Source organism: Scyliorhinus torazame, chromosome 7 (genome assembly GCF_047496885.1).
Source record: "Scyliorhinus torazame isolate Kashiwa2021f chromosome 7, sScyTor2.1, whole genome shotgun sequence".
NCBI classification, from domain to species: Eukaryota; Metazoa; Chordata; class Chondrichthyes; order Carcharhiniformes; family Scyliorhinidae; genus Scyliorhinus; species Scyliorhinus torazame.
Genome location: NC_092713.1, coordinates 295139363 through 295158789, shown reverse-complemented (window position 1 = coordinate 295158789; position 19427 = coordinate 295139363). Strand labels below are relative to the sequence as shown.

Genomic DNA, 19427 nt, shown 5'->3' with positions numbered 1-19427 from the left:
TCGGCGTCTCTCGCCTCCTGCACTCCCGGCTCTTGTGCAATCCCAAATATAGCCAACCCCCAGCTTGGTTCGACCCGGACTCCTACTACTTTTGAAAGCACCTTTGTCACCCCCATCCAAAACCCCTGTAGTGCCGGGCATGACCAAAACATATGGGTATGATTCGCTGGGCTTCTCGAGCACCTCGCACACCTATCCTCCACCCCAAAAAATTTACTGAGCCGTGCTCCAGTCATATGTGCCCTGTGTAATACCTTAAACTGAATCAGGCTTAGCCTGGCACACGAGGACGACGAGTTTACCCTGCTTAGGGCATCTGCCCACAGCCCCTCCTCGATCTCCTCCCCCAGCTCTTCTTCCCATTTCCCTTTTAGTTCATCTACCATAGTCTCCCCTTCGTCCCTCATTTCCCTATATATATCTGACACCTTACCATCCCCCACCCATGTCTTTGAGATCACTCTGTCCTGCACCTCTTGTGTCGGGAGCTGCGGGAATTCCCTCACCTGTTGCCTCGCAAAAGCCCTCAGTTGCATATAACTGAATGCATTCCCTTGGGGCAACCCATATTTCTCGGTCAGCGCTCCCAGACTCGCGAACTTCCCATCCACAAACAGATCTTTCAGTTGCGTTATTCCTGCTCTTTGCCACATTCCATATCCCCCATCCATTCCCCCCGGGGCAAACCTATGGTTGTTTCTTATCGGGGACCCCCCCAAGGCTCCAGTCTTTCCCCTATGCCGTCTCCACTGTCCCCAAATCTTCAGTGTAGCCACCACCACCGGGCTTGTGGTGTAGTTCCTCGGTGAGAACGGCAATGGGGCTGTCACCATAGCCTGTAGGCTAGTCCCCCTACAGGACGCCCTCTCTAATCTCTTCCACGCCGCTCCCTCCTCCTCTCCCATCCACTTACTCACCATTGAAATATTAGCGGCCCAATAATACTCACTTAGGCTCGGTAGTGCCAGCCCCCCCCTATCCCTGCTACGCTGTAAGAATCCCTTCCTCACTCTCGGGGTCTTCCCGGCCCACACAAAACCCATGATGCTCTTTTCAATCCTTTTAAAAAAAGCCTTCGTGATCACCACCGGGAGGCACTGAAACACAAAGAGGAATCTCGGGAGGACCACCATCTTAACCGCCTGCACCCTCCCTGCCATTGACAGGGATACCATATCCCATCTCTTGAAATCCTCCTCCATCTGTTCCACCAACCGCGTTAAATTTAACCTATGCAATGTGCCCCAATTCTTAGCTATCTGGATCCCCAGGTAACGAAAGTCCCTTGTTACCTTCCTCAACGGTAGGTCCTCTATTTCTCTACTCTGCTCCCCTGGATGCACCACAAACAACTCACTTTTCCCCATGTTCAATTTATACCCTGAAAAATCCCCAAACTCCCCAAGTATCCGCATTATTTCTGGCATCCCCTCCGCCGGGACCGCCACGTATATTAGCAAATCGTCCGCATACAAAGATACCCGGTGATCTTCTCCTCCCCTAAGTACTCCCCTCCACTTCTTGGAACCCCTCAACGCTATCGCCAGGGGCTCAATCGCCAGTGCAAACAATAATGGGGACAGAGGGCATTCCTGCCTTGTCCCTCTATGGAGCCGAAAATATGCAGATCCCCGTCCATTCGTGACCACGCTCGCCACTGGGGCCCTATACAACAGCTGCACCCATCTAACATACCCCTCTCCAAAACCAAATCTCCTCAACACCTCCCACAAATAATCCCACTCCACTCTATCAAATGCTTTCTCGGCATCCATCGCCACTACTATCTCCGTTTCTCCCTCTGGTGGGGCCATCATCATTACCCCGAACAACCTCCGTATATTCGTGTTCAGCTGTCTCCCCTTCACAAACCCAGTTTGGTCCTCGTGGACCACCCCCGGGACACATTCCTCTATTCTCATTGCCATTACCTTGGCCAGGACCTTGGCATCTACATTTAGGAGGGAAATAGGTCTATAGGACCCGCATTGTAGCTTATTTAAGAGAAGCGATATCGTTGCTTCAGACATAGTCGGGGGCAGTTGTCCCCTTTCCTTTGCCTCATTAAAGGTCCTCGTCAGTACCGGGGCGAGCAAGTCCACATATTTTCTATAGAATTCGACTGGGAATCCATCCGGTCCCGGGGCCTTTCCCGCCTGCATGCTCCTAATTCCTTTCACCACTTCTTCTACCTCGATCTGTGCTCCCAGTCCCACCCTTTCCTGCTCTTCCACCTTGGGAAATTCCAGCCGATCCAAGAAGCCCATCATTCTCTCCCTCCCATCCGGGGGTTGAGCTTCATATAATTTTTTATAAAATGTCTTGAACACTCCATTCACTCTCTCCGCTCCCCGCTCCATCTCTCCTTCCTCATCCCTCACTCCCCCTATTTCCCTCGCTGCTCCCCTTTTCCTCAATTGGTGTGCCAGCAACCTGCTCGCCTTCTCCCCATATTCGTACTGTACACCCTGTGCCTTCCTCCATTGTGCCTCTGCAGTGCCTGTAGTCAGCAAGTCAAATTCTACATGTAGCCTTTGCCTTTCCCTGTACAGTCCCTCCTCCGGTGCTTCCGCATATTGTCTGTCCACCCTCAAAAGTTCTTGCAGCAACCGCTCCCGTTCCTTACTCTCCTGCTTCCCTTTATGTGCCCTTATTGATATCAGCTTCCCTCTAACCACCGCCTTCAACGCCTCCCAGACCACTCCCACCTGGACCTCCCCATTATCATTGAGTTCCAAGTACTTTTCAATGCACCCCCTCACCCTTAGACACACCCCCTCATCTGCCATTAGTCCCATGTCCATTCTCCAGGGTGGGCGCCCTCCTGTTTCCTCCCCTATCTCCAAGTCCACCCAGTGTGGAGCGTGATCCGAAATGGCTATAGCCGTATACTCCGTTCCCCTCACCTTCGGGATCAATGCCCTATCCAGCACAAAAAAGTCTATTCGCGAGTAGACTTTATGGACATAGGAGAAAAACGAGAACTCCTTACTCCTAGGTCTGCTAAATCTCCACGGGTCTACACCTCCCATCTGCTCCATAAAATCTTTAAGTACCTTGGCTGCTGCCGGCCTCCTTCCAGTCCTGGACTTCGACCTATCCAGCCCTGGTTCCAACACCGTATTAAAATCTCCCCCCATTATCAGCTTTCCCATCTCTAGGTCCGGAATGCGTCCTAGCATCCGCCTCATAAAATTGGCATCATCCCAGTTCGGGGCATATACGTTTACCAAAACCACCGTCTCCCCCTGTAGTTTGCCACTCACCATCACGTATCTGCCCCCGTTATCCGCCACTATAGTCTTTGCCTCGAACATTACCCGCTTCCCCACTAATATAGCCACCCCCCCTGTTTTTCGCATCTAGCCCCGAATGGAACACCTGCCCCACCCATCCTTTGCGTAGCCTAACCTGGTCTATCAGTTTCAGGTGCGTTTCCTGTAACATAACCACATCTGCCTTAAGTTTCTTAAGATGTGCGAGTACCCGTGCCCTCTTTATCGGCCCGTTCAGCCCTCTCACGTTCCACGCGATCAGCCGAGTTGGGGGGCTTCCTACCCCCCCCCCCTTGTCGATTAGCCATCACCTTTTTCCAGCTCCTCACCCGGTTCCCACGCAGCTGTATCTCCCCCAGGCGGTGCCCCCCCGCCCATCCTCTCCCATACCAGCTCCCCCCTCTCCCCAGCAGCAGCAACCCAGTAATTCCCCCCTCCCACCCCCCCCCCCGCTAGATCCCCCGCTAGCGTAATTACTCCCCCCATGTTGCTCCCAGAAGTCAGCAAACTCTGGCTGATCTCGGCTTCCCCCCGTGACCGCGGCTCGCACCGTGCGACGCCCCCTCCTTCCTGCTTCTCTATTCCCGCCATGATTATCATAGCGCGGGAACCAAGCCCGCGCTTCTCCCTTGGCCCCGCCCCCAATGGCCAACGCCCCATCTCCTCCACCTCCCCTCCTCCCCCCCATCACCACCTGTGGGAGAGAGAAAAGTTACCACATCGCAGGATTAGTACATAAAACCCCTCTTTGCCCCCCACATTCGCCCCACCACTTTGTTCGAAAGTTCATTTTAATAACCCGCTCATTCCAGTTTTTCTTCCACAATAAAAGTCCACGCTTCATCCGCCGTCTCAAAGTAGTGGTGCCTCCCTCGATATGTGACCCACAGTCTTGCCGGTTGCAGCATTCCAAATTTTATCTTCTTTTTATGAAGCACCGCCTTGGCCCGATTAAAGCTCGCCCTCCTTCTCGCCACCTCCGCACTCCAGTCTTGATAAACGCGGATCACCGCGTTCTCCCATTTACTGTTCCGAGTTTTCTTCGCCCATCTAAGGACCATTTCTCTATCCTTAAAACGGAGGAATCTCACCACTATGGCTCTGGGAATTTCTCCTGCTCTCGGTCCTCGCGCCATCACTTGGTATGCTCCCGCCACCTCCAACGGACCCGCCGGGGCCTCCGCTCCCATTAACGAGTGCAGCATCGTGCTCACATATGCCCCGACGTCCGCTCCCTCCACACCTTCAGGAAGACCAAGAATCCTCAGGTTGTTCCTCCTTGCGTTGTTTTCCAGTGCCTCCAACCTTTCCACACATCGTTTCTGATGTGCCTCCTGCGTCTCCGTCTTCACCACCAGGCCCTGTATATCGTCCTCATTCTCGGCTGCCTTTGCCTTCATGACCCGAAGCTCCCACTCCTGGGTCTTTTGTTCCTCCTTTAGCCCTTCGATCGCCTGTAGTATCGGGGCCAACAGCTCTTTCTTCATTTCCTTTTTGATCTCTTCCACACAGCATTTCAAGAACTCTTGTTGTTCAGGGCCCCATGTTAAACTGCCACCTTCCGACGCCATCTTGGTTTTTGCTTGCCTTCCTTGCCGCTGTTCTAAAGGATCCACTGCAATCTGGCCACTCTCTCCTCCTTTTTCCATCCGTATCCAGGGGGGATTCCCTTCTGGTTTACCGCACAGTGTTTTTAGCCGTCAAAATTGCCGTTGGGGCTCCTATCAAGAGCCCAAAAGTCCGTTTCACAGGGAGCTGCCGAAACGTGCGACTCAGCTGGTCATCGCCGCACCCGGAACCACCAGCTTGATACCATTTAAGATTCACCCACATTGCAAAAGGTATGGAGTCACATACAGGCACAATCTTGTAAGGAATGCAGATTTTGCTCCCCAATGACATTAGTGAACTTGTTGGGATTTTAGAGAGATAGATAATGCTAGTTTCATGGTCATGATTACTGACCACAAAACTATTATTTTATTTCATGAATTGAATTTAAATTCTCAATCACAATGATAGAATTTGAACTAATTATCTCCACAATCGGAGTCTCTGGGTTCCTCGTTCAGTAACATAGCACTACAAGTGCAGTAACACAGTAGTCTCAAGCTTTCCAACATTAGTATGAATAACTGATCTGCTCAAAATTAGCATTTAAATCAGGTACTAAAGAACTCACTGTAAAATTAGATAAATTAATTGAGTATATTCAAGACAGTGATGAATAGATTTCTAGACATTAAAGATACCAAGGGATAATGTGATAAAATGGTGTTGAGGTAGATCAGCAGCCATGAGCTAGTTGAGTGGCGTAACAGACACAAGGGGGCTCATAGTCTACACCTGCACCTATTTCCTATGTTCCTAAACTTAATTCAAGAGTGAAATGAAGTGTACATAAGATGCCCAAAAGACTACAAAGGAAACTATGCCACTAATATCTACAGTACCTGCTTTTTCCTGAGAGCTTCTTTTGCTTCAATTGCTTTACTGGATGTAACAGAAGATTTATGGTTTGTCTTTGTGACTGCAGAACTATATCCTGCCTTTATCAGGCTTGTGGAGTTGGGAGGCCCCTAGGAGAAACAAAGTTAGCATAATAACTTAATAGCATTATAACTTCAGACAAGTATTATGGAACATTAAATAGTGCGCACAATTTTGGCTGTAGAACAAAGTCCCAGGAAGACACCAAATGGTGTCTAATTATAATACTCAGATCATGCTAGACAACTTGATATGACAAAATATCATGGCACAGGGTTTTTCGAATGGTGGGTCTCAACCCGCTGGAGGGTTGCAGGCGGGTGCCAGGATGGTCATGCCCAGTGACCGCTACCAGCATTTAAATTGAAAATGGCGGCTGCTACCAGCTTTAAAATGAGAACAAAATGAGGCTGTGTGCAGTTTTCTAACCATAAGCGGTAGCAGTGAGGTCAGAGAGCATATACACTTATCAAGCACCCTGTCTGTACTTCCTTTTGGCCTGAAATCACTGAAGAGAGTTTCTTCCACTTTCTAGCTGCTAGCAAGCAAGGCAACACGGCTGTGAAGTAGATTGTTTTTTTTAAAACATGAGATGGGCAGACACAACATAAATAGGCAGTGCACCTACTGGCCAGGATCTCTCATTTGAATCTGTTGGAGCTACTGGGGGGGGGCGGCTCTGCACAGAGTTCTCGGGCCTCAGGTGATCAACCTATGAAGAAACTTAACTTGAGAACAAAGCAGTATTAAGATGATTTCTTGAGGTATGGTTTTGTCAATTGTGCGGATGCAAAATCCATGTGTGTTATATGCAGGGACGTACTGGTGAATGAGAGAAGTTTCAGATTTTGAAAGAGGAATGGTGGGTGAAAAATTCCTTCGGAGGTTGAAACCTCAGAGTTATGATTAACTTACAGCTGACTCCAAATGAAAGGCTGCTGTACCTGACCTGTGACAGCCCATTAAAAACACACCAAACGTCCATGAGGCTGTCAGCATTCTGGAGTAGCATCTCCCAAGAGGATCCAGTGCAGAGTAAAACAAGCATTTTGTTGCTATTGTGCAAGGTTGGAATTTTTGTTCTCACAAAAATTAAGACAGCACAAAGGAACTGGCTGAACTCTGCATCTGATATGCATTGTCCTCTTCTGTGAACCTGAATGGAGTGAGGACCAAGTAGGCTTCCCTTTCCCATTAAATGTATGCGAACGTGGCATGTTACAAAGGTCGGCAAACGTGGGTCCCGAAGGTCGGCTTGTTGGCGAAAGTGGATCACGGGAAAAAAGGTTACGGTTTGATAAAAACTGCATGGCCTGCATTTCAGAAAGATCTATAGCATGTATTTCAGAATGTTCTCATGTGCTCTTCAAATAAGTCATTGTGAAATATATCACTATGTTACCAGTTAATAACTATCATTCCTTGCAGATGACCGAGAATTGCCATTTTTTGCAGTTTCTAATATAATCGATGAGAGCCAATATATTTTTCCTGAATTGTGTACTTAATTTTTTAACTAAGTCTACATCCTGCAAGGGTCCGTCCTGTTTTTTCCAAGTTGATTCCCTTATTTTCCCTTTCTTTTATTTTTGGTGTTACATTTTTCATCTATGGATGTTTAATGGACCTGTGACTTTAAGGCAAAGCAGCCTGTAAGCAGCCTTTCATTCAAACAAGCAGATTCTAGCAGACTGTGCTGTTTTAGCTTGGTGATTGAAGATTGGCTGTCCTGAGTGATGACTCTGTCTGAGTGATGTGGCTAGTAGCCAATGAATTGGACCAAACAGCTGTGCTCTGCTCTGTAACAGGAGGTGATTGGATCTTATTCCTCGGAAATGTTTCTCAGAGCCATGAGGGTCCATTTCAGTTTCACTTCTGATTCTCCAGTCTGGTTGGAGGATTCCAACTATTTCTCTCCCAAAAGATCCAGCTAAACTCCAGAAGGCCACGATGAAAACTCTTGCTCCATTAAGTCTGGGTGCCATTCTCTTGGCACTGCAAAGGATTAAGGTCAAACCACAAGCTGAAGACAAGGTTTGATGAGAGATATAGTGTCTCATGAACGAAAGAGGCCTGGAAATTATCCACAAACAAAAAGCACAGTCTGATGTGAAGCGTCTCCAGGAAAGGCTGGGAGTAAAACATTTCTAAACTACAGTGAAGATCATTCCAGACTGCAAACCAAGGGCTCCAATACACAAACAAACTGTGAAGAAAGCATGCTACCCTATGAAGCAATGTCTCTTATCTTTCAATGTTCACTCTTATTATTTTCACCCCTTTCCCCCCCTGTGGTTGTTTGTCTTGTGTCTATGATAGACAATGGGACAATTCAAAGGGGTAGTAGGTTAGTTTGTTGTTATTCAGTTGCATTTACGCCTATCTCATCATCATCCTTGTTCTAAATAAACAGGAATTATGTTTCAACTTACAAACCTAGTGACTGTAATTACTGGGCGGTCAATGGGCAAAGATTTCAGGAATTTGCATAATTATAGAATTCACTGGTATGTGGCTCCTGGGCATATGGGGCCGGAATCGACCGCACGCTTGCCCAGGGTGGCATAATAATCCCCAATCCGGCAATTTCCTTTCCCCAACTAATCAAACTGTTTGCAAACCAATGAAAATTTGATCACCTCCTTTAACGCTCTTCCCGAAAGAAAAATTCTAAAGTACACATTATTCTTTACAGTCAAGTACTCTTCTGTGTTGGCATGAACATTACCATCCTATGTTTAATCTTCCGTAATATCATGACATCCATTTTGAAGTTGGGGACAATAAGTATGGGACCTCAAGGGCATTCATCATTTTACAGCTTACATTTTGCTGTGCAATTTGATATCTTGCTATTCTCTTTCAGACTCCCAGGTTTATGGTGATACTGATCTTGGATTTGAAAGTACATATTTACTGCTACCTTTGGTCAAATCTCATCACTTCACCTTAGTTGCATTTTTTTCTTTATTCTTTCATGGGATTTGGGCGTGACAAAAGTGGATCGATCCATCACTTTTCTGCCCATAATCTCCAGTGTTTTCTGATTGCTTCTGACCATCTACTTCTACTGCTTTAATGTCATCTGTAAACTTGGGCATCCTAGGGCGGCACGGTGGCGGTGGTTAGTACTGCTGCCTCACGGCGCTGAGGACGCAGGTTCGATCCTGGCCCTGGGTCACTGTCCGTGTGGAGTTTGCACATTCCCCCATGTCTGCCTGGGTCTGACCCACAACCCAAAAGATGTGCAGGGTAAGTGTAATGGTCACGCTAACTTGTCCCTTAATGAGAAAAAAAGAATTGGGTAACTTAACAGACTCCAGTAACCAATACTTATAAAACAGAATCAGCCAAAACTCCAATCTTACATTGTTCTAAAGGCATACAATGGAGCAATTAATGATATGCTGATGGGTAAAACGCCATTTCTGCTTCAGTTTAAGCCAAACCAAACATTCGGTGGAGGGGGGTGGGGGGAGAACTCACAATACTTTGTATTTATGTTATGTAGAATTACTTGAGCGTTACTTTTTCCCTCACCAACAAACATAAGGAACTTGGGTCTTCTTTATTACAAAGATTGTGAGCAGCATTTCAGCTGCCTTTAATTGTTTCTCACAGTTCCCCTTGCCGGCCAAGCCAAACCTTCCCCCTAGGTTTCACTCTTGCCCCAGCCCTGAGCCCACATAGTTCTTGAGCCAAAATAAAAACAAGTTACTGCGGATGCTGGAATCGGAAACAAACAGAAAATACTGGACAATCTCAGCAGCTTTTGACAAAGAGTCATCCAGATTCGAAATGTTAGTGCCCTTCTCTCTCCACAGATACAGTTAGACCTGCTGAGATTGCAGAGTATTTTCTTGAGCTTCTCTTTTATCTCTCTTCATGCCCTCAAGAGTTCATCTTGAACACAAAATCCTCCTTCTACTCCTTGATTACATTGACAGCAAGTGCTGACGACCCAACTTCTCTTTCAGGCTCTTTAGAGTAGCGAATGCAAATACCTCCCTCTCAATTTCAACACCATCATTGCCATCCATTCCTCACAAAATCCCTCAACCTTGTTCTTGAAAACTATTGGCATATCCTCAACCTCCCTTTCCTCTCTCAACTTTTGATAATGTTGTCACTTTGCAATTCTGTGCCCATCTTTGCCGCAACTCAAAATGTTTGAAACTCCAATCAGTTTTCTGACTCAGCCATAGCATTGAAGCATATCAAAACCAAATCATAAATTTATTTAAATAAATATTTTTCAGCTTTTTCAAAATTATTACACATATCTACCTAACATTTAACAACCCCTTCCTCAACTCGAAAACAATTAATGAACTAACTACCCCCTTCCTCCTTTAGCTGCTGACTGAGGTTAATTCCTAACAGTGAGATATGAACAGGCGCCATTGTTTATGAAACCCCTCCTCATTCTCTCAAACTAAACTTAACCTTCTCTAGGCTTAGAAACTCAATTAAATCTCTCAGCCAAATTGAGGCAGAGGGTGGAGAAACGTACCTCCAACCCACTAGCATCCTCCTCCTCGCCACAAGGGAAAGGCTAAGACATCTGCCCCTGTCTGGAGCTTCAGCAAATCCGACACCCCGAATATGGCTCCAGGGGACAGGGTTCTAGGTCTATCTGGAACACTGCCGACATGGTGCTAAAGGTGGTGTTCCATAATTTCCTCAGTTCCAGCCATGACCAAAACATGTGTACATGATTGCAGGAGGCTGGTCTCCTCCCGCATCGGTCACAAATGTTCTCAATTCCTTCAAACATGCAACTCATTCTCAACCTTGTCAAATGTGTTCTGTGAACTAAGTTCAATTGTATCAGTGCCAACCTTGCACACAAAGTCGATGCATTTATCCTCCGTAAAATTTTGCACCAAAGCTCCCATTTGGCCTTAACCCTATCCAAAAATTTGGATCCTGCTTCCATAATCTTTCCATAAATCGTAGAGGTAACTTCCCCTTCTATCCCCAAAACCATCAACGCCTCCTCTTCCAAGAAGGGGGTAACATTGGGAACGTAGGGAAGGTCTCCTTTACGAAAGCCTGTATCTGTGTATATCTAAAGGCCTCCCTCCTTGAGAGCTTATTTCTCCTTCAATTCTTCAAATGTTGTAAAACAACCTTCAAGAAACAAATTTTTAAACGTGATCACACCTTTATCCTCCCAGTCTTGAAACCCAGCACCCATTTGTGCAAGTTTAAATAGATGGTTTTCTCGGACTGGCATTTGTTTCCAAGTCTTAAATGATGTCCTTGTGAATGTGATGAGATGCATTATCCCTCCATGTCCTTTTTGACCACCCTATCCTTTTTACTTTGACTGAAACCATTCCCAGCCAAAGCATCTCCGACAATGGCTTCCTTTCCAGCCCTCACATCATTGTCCATATAAATGTTTTTCAAACTTTTTTCCACGACCCACTTTTGCCAACAGGCCGACCTGCACGATCCATGCCAGGTTCACTTACGATTAATACGAAAAGGGAGCCTTCTTGGTCCCCATGATCTCACTCCCCAGGTTTACAGGAGGAGAGGGAAATGCACACATCATGTGCTTAGACTTCAGCCAGTTCAGTCTTCATCTTTTGTGATCCATCACCACACACGTAGGTCATTGTGAAGGGCAATAGCAACACAATGCACGTTTTACTCAGCACTGGGCTCTCCTGGAAGATGCTACTCTAGAATGCTGACAACCTCATGGGCTTTTGGTGTGTTTATACTTGTGCAATCACAGGTCAAATATAGCAGTGTAGTCTTTTCATTTGTAGTCAGCTGTAAGTTAATTACTTACGCTGGGGTCTCAACCACAAAAGGAATTTTTCACCCACTATTTCTCTTTCAAAGTCTGAAACTTCTCTCATTTGTCAGTCCTTCCCTGCTTATGACACAGATGGGCTTTGCATCCTTATTTGCACTGGCACAAATGACAAAACCAAATCTCAAAAAGTCTTTATACTTCTTTGTTCCAGAGTTAAGTTTCTTCTTTGTAGGCTGTTAACCAGAGGCTCTGGAGCTCTGTATAGAGCTTAAACTAGCACTGCTCTGTCCTGCTGTGGACTCTTCTGAACAGCTCTCTCCAGCAGATTCAGTTGTGCGACCTTGGCCAGGAGATACACTGCTGGCTTGTACCTCTGGCCTTCTCTTACTTGTAAGAAAATGATTAATCTGCACAGTCCTCTTGCCTTGCTTGTCAGTAGCTGAAGAACCTCTCCACGGTGATTTGGCGCCAAAAGCACGTACAAATAAGGCGAGTGACATCAGGTGTACATGCTCACTGCTGCTGCTCCTGGTCGGAAGACTGCAGACAGCCTAATTTCCTTTTTATTTAAAAGGCAACAGCGGCTGCCATTCTCAATAAATATGCCGGCAGTGGCATTTGGGTGCTTCTTCCACAATGGGGACCACAGAGGAAACAATCCTCTCCTTCCATTCACATGCTGCACAGTGGCAATCAAAATTAGACACATTGGGTCAGCTTTCATATATATCTAATGAGGCCAATCTCTACCACTCTATTTTGTTGTCCACTTTTGTACGGCTTCGGAGTTGTCAGGGTGCTTGTCCAAAATATAGTCTTGGTTGAGTCACAATTAACAATTCTACATTGAGAACACTGCACCTATCGGCGCTAGCTCCCGTCAATACTTCTATACACTCAGCAGATTCCATCCTCTTCCCTGGCCATCATCTGGTTAAAAATCATATCCAACCTTAAGTTGAATTTCAAACCCCTACATCAGGCCTACTGCTGAAACTATGTTGCCCTCATCCTATGCAGCACCATCCCCTCACCCATCATCTCCACTTTCCTGACTTGCACTGGTTTGACTGGTTTCCAGTGCACAATGCCTCAAATTTAAACATTTTGTCTTGCTTAAATTTCTTTATTATATAGCTTCTCGCTATCTTTTCTACATTAAAGGGTGTTAAATAAATGCATGGGGCGGGATTCTCCATATCTGAGACGAAGTGTTGACGCGGTCTATTCATGCTTCTCGTCTTGTGGACACCGCCCCAGTCGTGTGTGTGTGTTGGGGAGGGCACCCCGGCATGTTTCCCCGGCACATACCCACCCAACCACCAGCCAGCTCAACCAGTCTGCAGTGTCCGGCCCGACAGCCCACAGCAACTGTGTCCTACCTCCTCGCTCTCTCCCTCATACGCCACGATGCCAGTTTCACGATTTTTAAAAGCACAAGTGAATCGTGCTCTCGGGAACTCTCCCATCGGAGGAGGAGAATCGCGGAGGCCCAGAACCTATTCTCCGCCCAATCGCCGTTTCCGATTTCACCATGAGGCGACGGAGAATCCCCTCCAAGTTGTTTTTGCAAATAGAAACATGAAACTGGAATAGTCATTACCTGTGAAGCTTCTCCACCAGCTCCAAACTGGCTTGAACTTATTTGTGTCCCATCAGGCTGACTGCCACACAATGGCCCAAGTCGTTGCTTTAGTGATGGATTTGTAAGTACAAAAGGCCCTGGATTTTGGTTTCGGTTTAGTATCTGGAACATAGATAAAAGGGTTTGTGATCATGGGAGTTAGTATTCAACACATGACTTATCTATTCATGCTTTTTAGGATTTTAGAACCGTATCCTTGGACCTTTGGAAACTTGGAATTCAAAACTAGTTAGATTAGATGAAAATGACCTCTTATGTCACAGTCATTACGGCACATATAGAGGCCATTCGGCCGATCGAGTCATAGGGTCCAAAAGTTTGAAAAGTAATTGGATCCCAAAAAAAAGTGATAAAACTGCATATGAAAGGAATTATTGTACAACATATTCTTTGCATAATGTATTCTTTGCAATGTTGTAAGCAGAAGGTTTAACAAAACGTATACAGATTAACTATTAGTCTGATTACAGAAGGCAAACAACTACTGAAGCAGGAACCTGTGTAACACATGTAGCAAAATGAAGTCACCGGCTGCCAATGTTTAGCAGAAACAGATTTTCAATTTCCCACTGAAAGCTAGAACGGGAAAGAAAGGAGAATGTATGAGCACAGGCAGTAAAGTGAAGCAGGAGAAAGAAAAGCAAGGATGGAGGAGGTGGAGGTACTTGGCATTATCAGTATTCTAACTGAGGTTGGGACACACTCGAGGCAGACAGCTTTTGGTTGCACTAACCCCACAAACCACAGACTCAGATCCTCTTTTCAAATTTACTGTCAAGAATGTTGAATGGTTTGAGCAAATGCTTTGGATATGTCCACGTGTGTGTGATAAGGCCCTGTTCTTTAGCAGTGATTTCTTTTCATTGTATTAAAGCCATATTTTGTGTAACTGTTTAATGTAAATTAGTTGCAAAGCACGAAAACATTCTTTTATCTATCATAAAATATACGGTTGGCTTCCTTTTAAATGAAGGTAAGGCAGTGTAATTTGCAACACATCTGACTTAAGGAGGAAAAGCACCAATTTATTTTGCCCACACACTATAACGAGCTTCAAGTAGGAAAAACACATGAACGAAAAAGGAACTCCACTTTGACAACTTGGAAGCCGTACAAAAGTGGACGAAAAGATAGTGGTCGAGCTTGACCACTTTGACTTCAGGCCTTTGACAAAGGGTCATCCAGATTCGAAATGTTAGCTCCTTTCTCCCTCCACAGATGCTGTCAGACCTGTTGAGATTGTCCAGCACTTTGTTTTTGGTTCAGATTCCAGAATCTGCAGTAATTTGCTTTTAACCCCACTTTGCCAAAAGTTTATTCAAGGCTGAAATTCATTATTTGGAGTTGGGGACCAAGTGCAATGTGTCCAAGTTTGCAGACGACACGAAGATGAGTGGAAAAGCAAAAGGTGCAGAGGATACCGGAAGTCTGCAGAGGGATTTGGATAGGTTAAGTGAATGGGCTAGGGTCTGGCAGATGGAATACAATGTCGACAAATGTGGGGTTATCCATTTTGGTAGGAATAACAGCAAAAGGGATTATTATTTAAATGATTAAATATTAAAACAAGCTGCTGTGCAGAGAGACCTGGGTGTGCTAGTGCACGTGTCGCAAAAAGTTGGTTTACAGGTGCAACAGGTGATTAAGAAGGCAAATGGAATTTTGTCCTTCATTGCTAGAGGGATGGAGTTTAAGACTAGGGAGGTTATGCTGCAATTGTATACGGTGTTAGTGAGGCCACACCTGGAGTATTGTGTTCAGTATTGGTCTCCTTACCTGAGAAAGGACGTACTGGCGCTAAAGGGTGTGCAGAGGAGATTCACTAGGTTAATCCCAGAGCTGAAGGGGTTGGACTACGAGGAGAGTTTGAGTAGACTGGGACTGTACTCGTTGGAATTTAGACCGATGCGGGGGGGGGGGGGGGGGGGGGGATCTTATAGAAATGTATAAAATTATGAATGGAATAGATAGGATAGATGCGGGGAGGCTTTTTCCACTGGCGGGTGAAAGCAGAACTAGGGGGCATAGCCTCAAAATAAGGGGAAGTAGATTTAGGACTGAGTTTTGGAGGAACTTCTTTACCCAAAGGGTTGTGAATCTATGGAATTCCTTGCCCAGTGACGCAGTTGAGGCTCCTTCATTAAATGTTGTTAAGATAAAGATAGATCGTTTTTTGAAGAATTAAGGAATTAAGGGTTATGGTGTTCAGGCCGGAAAGTGGAGCTGAATCCAAAAAAGATCAGTCATGATCTCATTGAATGGCGGAGCAGGCTCGATGGGCCAGATGGCCTACTCCTGCTCCTAGTTCTTATTATGGGGCAATTGTGGATGCAAGTTACACTGTAGCAAATAGAACGAACGTGCTAAAGTTCCGCCACAACTGCCACCTATTTTAATAAAAATACAGATAGATTGCAATCATCGTTACTTGAAACTGAATAATTCCGGGATTTGATTTGAACATTCCAGACAGAAATCATACAAAAAAAAAAAAAAAATGACTGTCCATTTAAACAGGTTCACTTTTAACTGGAGTACTATTTTGTATAAATCTGCAGGAATAATTTTTAAGTCTGCAAAATAAATGTGCATTTTGAGTCCATTCACACATACGCGATTTTTCCATTGGGATCAATGCTCAGATTTGATTCCCGTTCAGTGACATTGGGTTAGATATCAGTTCTGGTTTCCAGATAGTTGAAGAATCTTATTGTCGAATACACAAAATACACCAGTCTGATTACTAAATCAGTTATCAGTTCTGGTTTCCAGATAGTTGAAGAATCTTGTTGTCGAATACACAAAATACACTAGTCTGATTACTAAAGGATTAGACGTGCAGTAAAATAGTAAACCAGTACCTTATGAACAGTGCTGTGATGTGACACTGCTAACTGTTGTGTCTGTACTTGCTGATGCTGATGTTGATGTTGATGTTGAACTCCATTGTTCTCTCTGTGCCAGTATACCCTAATAAATCTGTTGTTCAATACTGCTGCAGTGCTGGAAATGGCTCGTTTTGCCTCCTCGTTATGAGAGTATTGAATGAGAGCGGCTTCTGGGTCACCACCAAAGGCCACCTGTAGGATTAAGTGGAAGGAGGGGAGTGGGTGAAATCAATACTTTGGACCAGCATTATATTCATTTCTAAGAGAATAATAGCTTCAGGTTCTATTTGTGCCTGCCATTGGAAATGGTGTTCAGCAGATTCAAGCCTTTGTTTACTACAGCTAGCATATAACGTTAACTGAAATGTCTGAAGAAAATTGCACTGCTCATCAAAGTGTGGTCATTTATTTCCACGGTAAAAGCATCATCCTGGCAAATGATTTAACTAGTCTATTTTGTTGCAGTGCAATGGTTATTGATTCAAGTGTTAAGCCAACAAAACTGTTTGTATGGAGACCAAAATATATGGATGAAATACCGATATTCCAACAACCATTCATCGAGTACTCCCTCATCATGTTACTCCTTCCAAAGTGCATCACCTCACACTTTTCAGGGTTATATTCCATCTGCCATTGATCTGCCCATCTGACCAATCATATCCTCCTGTAATCCAAGATCTTCTCCTTTACTGTCAACCACCCGGCCAACCTTTGTGTCATCTGCAAACTTACTTATCATCCCCCTCCCCCACACACATTTCCTTCTATATCATGGTCCCCTGTACATCAAATTCAGAATTATGTGCGAAAATACCTTAATGACCTTACATCTGCTCATCTATATACCTTTCAAACAGTTGTGCAAAAATCCCCATCAAACTTGCTATTCCTCTGCCTTTAGTGAAACGTTTCCTTCCTTCATCCGCTATTCTTATGAATGTCTTCAGCTCTCTGAGCCCATAGTACTAGAATTTCTTCTCTAAACTGTTCCATTTCTCCACATCTCTTTCATCTTTTAACAACCTCCTGAAAACACCCCTCTTTGATCAACATTTTTGATGCCTCTTAATATCATAGAATTTACAGTGCAGGAGGCCGCCATTCGGCCCATCGAGTCTGCACCGGCTCCCGGAAAGAGCACCCCACCCAAGGCCAACACCTCCACCCCATTCCCACAACCCAGTATCCCCACCCAACACTAAGGGTAATTTTGGTCACTAAGGGCAATTTATCATGGCCAATCCACCTAACCTGCACATCTTTGGACTGTGGGAGGATACCGGAGCACCCAGAGGAAACCCACGCACACACGAGGAGGATGTGCTGACTCAGCACAGACAGTGACCCAAGCCAGAATCGAACCTGGGACCCTGGAGCTGTGAAGCAATTGTGCTATCCACAATGCTACCATGCTGCCCCAATATCTTGCTTGTTCTTTGTCGCAGTAACATTTTTGTCTGATTATGCATCCACAAAGCCTTTTCCTATATTAAATGCACAACATATATGCAAAATGTTGTTATATACACTAAAACCGATTCTCCAGTGTTTTGTCCACTAATTAGTCTCAAATTAGAATCGTAGGTTTGAAGGATAACGATTATAAAATTGAGCTTTTCCCTTCGCATGCCTTCCCAAATGAACTTTCGCATTTTGATCTCTTCAGGGGCGATTTGAGAACATGTCGGTCCATCTGGACTCTTGTGCTGCAACTGAGTTCGGAATAGAATAGTTTGGGAGTCTGGTGTCAGGTGCATGAATGACATGCCTTTCTCCCAATCAATTCATATCAATGATGAGGTTCATGAAAATGTACCCAAGTCCTTGTACCATCAGCTAATGGACACAGTAAGAAGTCTAACAACACCAGGTTAAAATTCAACAGGTTTGTTTTGATTCATTAGCTTTCAGAGCGCAGCTCTTTCCACAGGTGAATGAAGAGGTGGGTTCCATAAACACATATAGACAAGTCAATGATGCAACACGATGCTTTGAATGAGAGTCTTTGCAGGTAATGAAGTCTTTACAGGTCCAGACGGAGTGACTGGAGAGAACGATAACCACAGGTTAAAGAGGTGTGAATTGTCTGTGGTTATCCCTCTCTCCAGTCGCTCCGTCTGGACCTGAAAGACACGCATTCAAAGCATCGTGTTGCATCATTGACTTTGTCTATATATGTCTTTCTGGAACCCACCTCTTCATTCACCCAAGGATGCTCCGAAAGCTAGTGAATCGAAACAAACCTGTTTGACTTTAACCTGGTGTTGTCAGACTTCTTGCTGTGCCCACCCCAGTCCAACGCCAGCATCTCCACATCATCAGCTAATGGGGAATGCTTTTTTTACAATCTTATCAAAAACAATGTTAATCGAGCGGACATCCATCAAATCTCCCCTGCTCCAAGCAGTACAACCCTTGCTAATATTCACCAGCCCAGGAACCACTCTTATAATTCAAAAGGATCATTGTTTTTTGGAAAGGTCAACCCCAAGTGGACGGCCAACTTTCTGATGTGTATGACACCTCCTCATTCACCCAGTTAACTTACATACTGTTTCACAAAGTATTTAAATACTAAATATACGTTCATGTGGTTAACTAGTACATTGTCTTTTCACCTCTAAAGCCAGCACCATGCTTCTCCCTCAGCTTGATACAAGTCAAACAAATTTTGGTGTACTGATCACCAATGTTTAGGAGGGTGGGATAGCTTGAGTGGAAAGTATAAAGTTCACTTTGAAGTTTGCTTTGATAGTCTGCAGTTAAAGCACATCGATGGGATCCAGTAATAGATTTGGTTTTACAAATGGCAAACTAACCAAAAATACAAAGCTTAGTGTGTCCCAGGCTTGTGTTCTCAGCCACCCTCCTTTACAGTAGCAAGGCATGGACACCTTATGTAAGCCAAGAAAAGCCACTGAACAGCTCCCATCTCCATTGCCTCAGATGAACATTGGACAACTTCCGGCAAGGCAAGAGGGCCGAATATGGAAGCATAGCAGCTTGCAAGGATCCCCAGCAGGTTTGCCTTCATGAGTCAGTGGCAACTCCATTAGCTGGGTCGGGTGAGCTGAACCAATGGCAACATCCAAAGATATGTTTTATGGCGAGTCTGTTAATGGCATGATGTCGGTGAGCGAGTCTTTAAGTTGACCGGGTTCAGGGTTGATGCAGGGGAAGCCATCGTTGCTGACCGGAGTGTCTGGGGTTCAGCAGTCAAGAAAGACATGGCAAAGGCAGAGAAATAAAGGAAATGACCAGATGACAGAGGTCCGAAGTAAAAAAACATCAGTCGACCATGGGCCAATGCTGTTCATCTGTGCCAGCTGTGAAGGGACTGCCACTGAATTGGC

The 19427-nt window shown here is 45.2% G+C and overlaps 1 protein-coding gene across 4 annotated transcripts in view; it reads right to left on the bottom strand.

Annotated features, from left to right (window-relative positions):
• Positions 1-19427, bottom strand: part of rbm27 (RNA binding motif protein 27) — a 185401-nt gene that overhangs the window by 81361 nt on the left and 84613 nt on the right. For all 4 annotated transcript variants that reach the window (XM_072512629.1, XM_072512627.1, XM_072512628.1 and 1 more), the window contains 3 exons: positions 16045-16263; positions 13142-13285; positions 5729-5854 (listed from right to left, as the gene is read on the bottom strand). In XM_072512629.1, the coding sequence (XP_072368730.1) occupies positions 5729-5854; positions 13142-13285; positions 16045-16263 (489 nt within the window). The remainder of the gene's footprint in view (positions 1-5728; positions 5855-13141; positions 13286-16044; positions 16264-19427) is intronic.